We start from the raw sequence: 3,589 nt of genomic DNA on the forward strand, positions 1-3,589 counted from the left end.
CAGACTGATATACATTTTTTTTCAGTTGGACATATATGGTTAATAGTCTGTGCTCATCACTACTGTTTTGCATGTTAATTATAAAATGAGGGAATTTAAATCCCTAGGATTGTGTTTCTAAGACATTAGACTCAGGTGCAATCCAGGCACAGAAAGTGTGCATTCTGTATAGGTATGACTATGAATGTATTTACAATATCTAATAGTCTATAGATACAGGAGTACATAGAGGGTATCTAGAAATATTGGCTATGATGAACAGTCTGAAACATCAAAAGTTAAAGATATAGGTTAATTAAGAATTTGTAGGGAAAATAGAATGAGGTATATGCATACTGTTCAGTGCAGTGAATCACAAGGTTAATGTGTACTCTTTTTTTCAGATCTAAGAAATATGACTCAACAATGCTCTTAAGATAAATTCACCTCTCACTTATGTTCTCATTAGAGAATGTTCTTTATATCCAAGCTGGGTTAGGAGTCCTAGCTAATATGTTTCTTCTTGTTTTCTACATTTTCATAATCCTAGGGCACAGACCTAAGCCCATGGATTTAATATCCTGTCAACTGACTTTCATTCACATAATGTTGTTTTTCACTGCAGGGGATATTTTGCATAGAGATATATTTGAGACACTGAATATTGAGAATGACTTCAAATGCAAAATAACTTTTTACATATGCAGGGTGATGAGAGGACTCTCTATCTGCACCACCTGCCTCCTGAGTGTGTTCCAGGCTGTCACCATCAGTCCCAATACCTCACTGTTGGCAAAATTTAAACACAAACTTAAAAAATACATGACCAATGCTTTCTTCTATATTTGGTCTTTTAATTTATTCTTCAGTAGTAACCTGATCTTCTATGTTGGTGCTTATACCAATGTGAGTGAGACCAACCAGATGAAGGTCACTAAATACTGTTCTCTCTTCCCAATGAACTATATCATCAGGGGATTGATTTTAACAGTAACAACCTCTAGAGATGTGTTTCTTGTAGGAGTCATGCTGACCACAAGCACATACATGGTGATAATCTTGTTCAGGCATCAGAGGCAATGCAAGCATCTTCATAGCATCAGCCAGCTGAGAGCATCTCCTGAGAAAAGGGCCACCCAGACCATCTTGCTGCTGGTGATTTTCTTTGTGGTCATGTACTGGCTGGACTTCATCATCTCATCCTCCTCAGTCCTGTTGTGGATGTACAACCCAGTCATCCTGACTGTTCAGAAATTTGTGATGAATGCCTATCCTACAATTACTCCATTGGTACAAATCAGTTCTGATAACAGAATAATCAACTTGCTCAAAAACTTGCAGTCAAAATGTCACTAGATTAAAAAAAATGCCATGATTCTTTCTTTACTTTTAAACAGAATGCATAAACATTTATTTATATGTACAAGTGTTGTGCTAGCATGTATACATGCATTACTGCATATGTGGTGCTCATCCATGTCCAAAGAGGTCATGGGATTCCCTGGAACTGCAGTTTCAGATGGAGATAGGTGTCATGTTGGTCTGGCCCCCAAAGTTGTTTTTTTTTTTTAATTATACATTCTTCTTCAACTTCAATTGTTCAAGTAGCAAAATGGGATTCTTCATATGATTTAACTATAATTTGTGGCATTACATATATACAGTCTTTTGACATTTCTCTTGACAAGTACTATAAAGTCTAAAATTTGTTGTATACCATAAGTAGCTATTTCCACAGAAAATTTTCCTTTTTTCCTTTTTTTTTTTAAACTTTATTCTTTAAACGTGACCTTGATGCTGAGATTACTCAAATGAGCTCCTTGGTGTTAGTGATTTTTTTTTAATCCTTTCTTTTGAAAACATTTAATCTACTCTCAGTCATCAAGAGTAGTTAAAATTGTCACTTTAATATTGTTTACTATTTAATATCTCTATGGATCATAAAAATGATGTGAGTTTAAAATTTCCCTTTTTACCACAGTTACTCAATTTGTTGTATATGAAACTCTCATATGCCACTTTTTTTGGATTTCATTTCATGTACATTTATTAAAATGTTATTAGTAAATAAAAATTGTATATAGGCAGTGTGATGTACACATTTTCTGAATGTGTGAATGCTTTTATGTATGTGCACAGATGAATGTGTGTTACTGTACATGTAGATGCCAGGAGACAACGTTGGCTGTTGTTTGTCAGAAGCTATTCACTGTATGCTCTGACAGAATATCTCTCACTGTACCTGGGGCTTGTCAAATAGGCCACACTATAGTCCCAGAGATTCTCCTCTCTTCTTTTCTCCAGCTCTGAGATCACAGGTGTTTATCCCTATCCACCTCAATATTTAAAAATTGTTATTCCTTAATTAAAAAATATTTTTCATACAATATATTCTGAACAAGCTTTCCCCTTCCCATACTCCTCCCAGTTTGTCTTCATATCTTCTCACATCCAGATCCACACCCTTTGAGTTTCTTCTTCCAAAACAAAAAGACATCTAAGCAACAATAATAAAATAAACAGCAATAAGACAAAAATAAAAATAAACAGAAAAGGACAAAACAGTTATAAGAAAAAAGTAAAAAAAAAACCTCACAATAAACACATACAGACATAGAAATGCACAGACAAACACAGGCATCTCATTATAATACAAAACCAGAAGCCATAATATATATGCAAAGGAAATGCAAAGATTGTATTGTGTTTATGTTGTTTTTGCTATCTTGTACAATGCACAGTGATTTATTTCTATAAGTAAGACTCCCTTGGAGAAAATTATTGTTCTATCTGAAAGAAAGTATAAAAAGAAGATATCTTTGTTTCAAAACATTACATGACAACAAATCCCTTCCGGTCTGCACCAGCACCGGGTCACCTAGGGCACGGATTCAGTGGACACCCCCACGGTCCCTAGAGGACTGCCCAAGCCATCTTAGGATCACTGGTAAGTGGAACACAACTTCTGCTCTAATCCAATTGTGCACAGGACCTGAGACAGCACTAGGGAAGCAGAGAACCGGCCTGACCAGGGGCACAAATCCAGTCTGCACCAGCACTGGGTCACCTAGGGCACAGAGTGGGCAGATCCCCACGGTCCCTAGAGGACTGCCCACGTGATCTTAGGATCACTGGTGAGTGGAACACAGCAGCTGCTCAAATCCAATAGTGATGGGCCTGTGACAGCAGGAACAAGGACACCAGAGCCTTTCCTGACCAGAGGCTCAGGTTCCTTTTAGTCAGTTCAGGTTTACCTTGGTTTCAAACAGACCAGACAGCTCCAAAGTCCTCAAAGGAGACCACTTCCACGCACTGTAACACACCCAGGATTTTAGGACAACAGGATCCCAGGATAACAGGAGCTGGGTCACACTAGTATTTGAGTGTCTCAGAGGAGCTTGACTGCCAAGAAGTCAGACACACCCAGAATCTCAGGTTCACAGGAGCCCACAATCAAAGAATCACAGAGAAATCTGNNCTCTGAGAAGTCCTGAATCAACTGGGATTATAGGAAGGACAGGCTCCAATCAGATATATTGAGGGCAGCAAGCACTAGAGATAATCAGATGGCAGGAGGCAAGCATAAGAACAGAAGCAACAGAAACTAAGG

The 3,589-nt window shown here is 37.8% G+C and overlaps 1 protein-coding gene across 1 annotated transcript; it reads left to right on the forward strand.

Annotated features, from left to right (window-relative positions):
• The first annotated feature begins 435 nt into the window (after nucleotides 1-435).
• LOC110316608 (putative vomeronasal receptor-like protein 4) lies at nucleotides 436-1,335 on the forward strand. Its single transcript, XM_021191016.1, has one exon. It carries the CDS (start codon nucleotides 436-438, stop codon nucleotides 1,333-1,335), a length of 900 nt encoding a protein of 299 aa, XP_021046675.1.
• The last annotated feature ends 2,254 nt before the right edge of the window (nucleotides 1,336-3,589 follow it).

The sequence above is a fragment of the Mus pahari genome, chromosome 2 (genome assembly GCF_900095145.1).
Source record: "Mus pahari chromosome 2, PAHARI_EIJ_v1.1, whole genome shotgun sequence".
NCBI lineage: Eukaryota > Metazoa > Chordata > Mammalia > Rodentia > Muridae > Mus > Mus pahari.

What these genes read in the sequence shown, in the direction of transcription:
- LOC110316608 (XM_021191016.1), top strand. Translation starts at nt 436, where the DNA reads ATGTTCTCATTAGAGAATGTTCTTTATATCCAAGCTGGGTTAGGAGTC.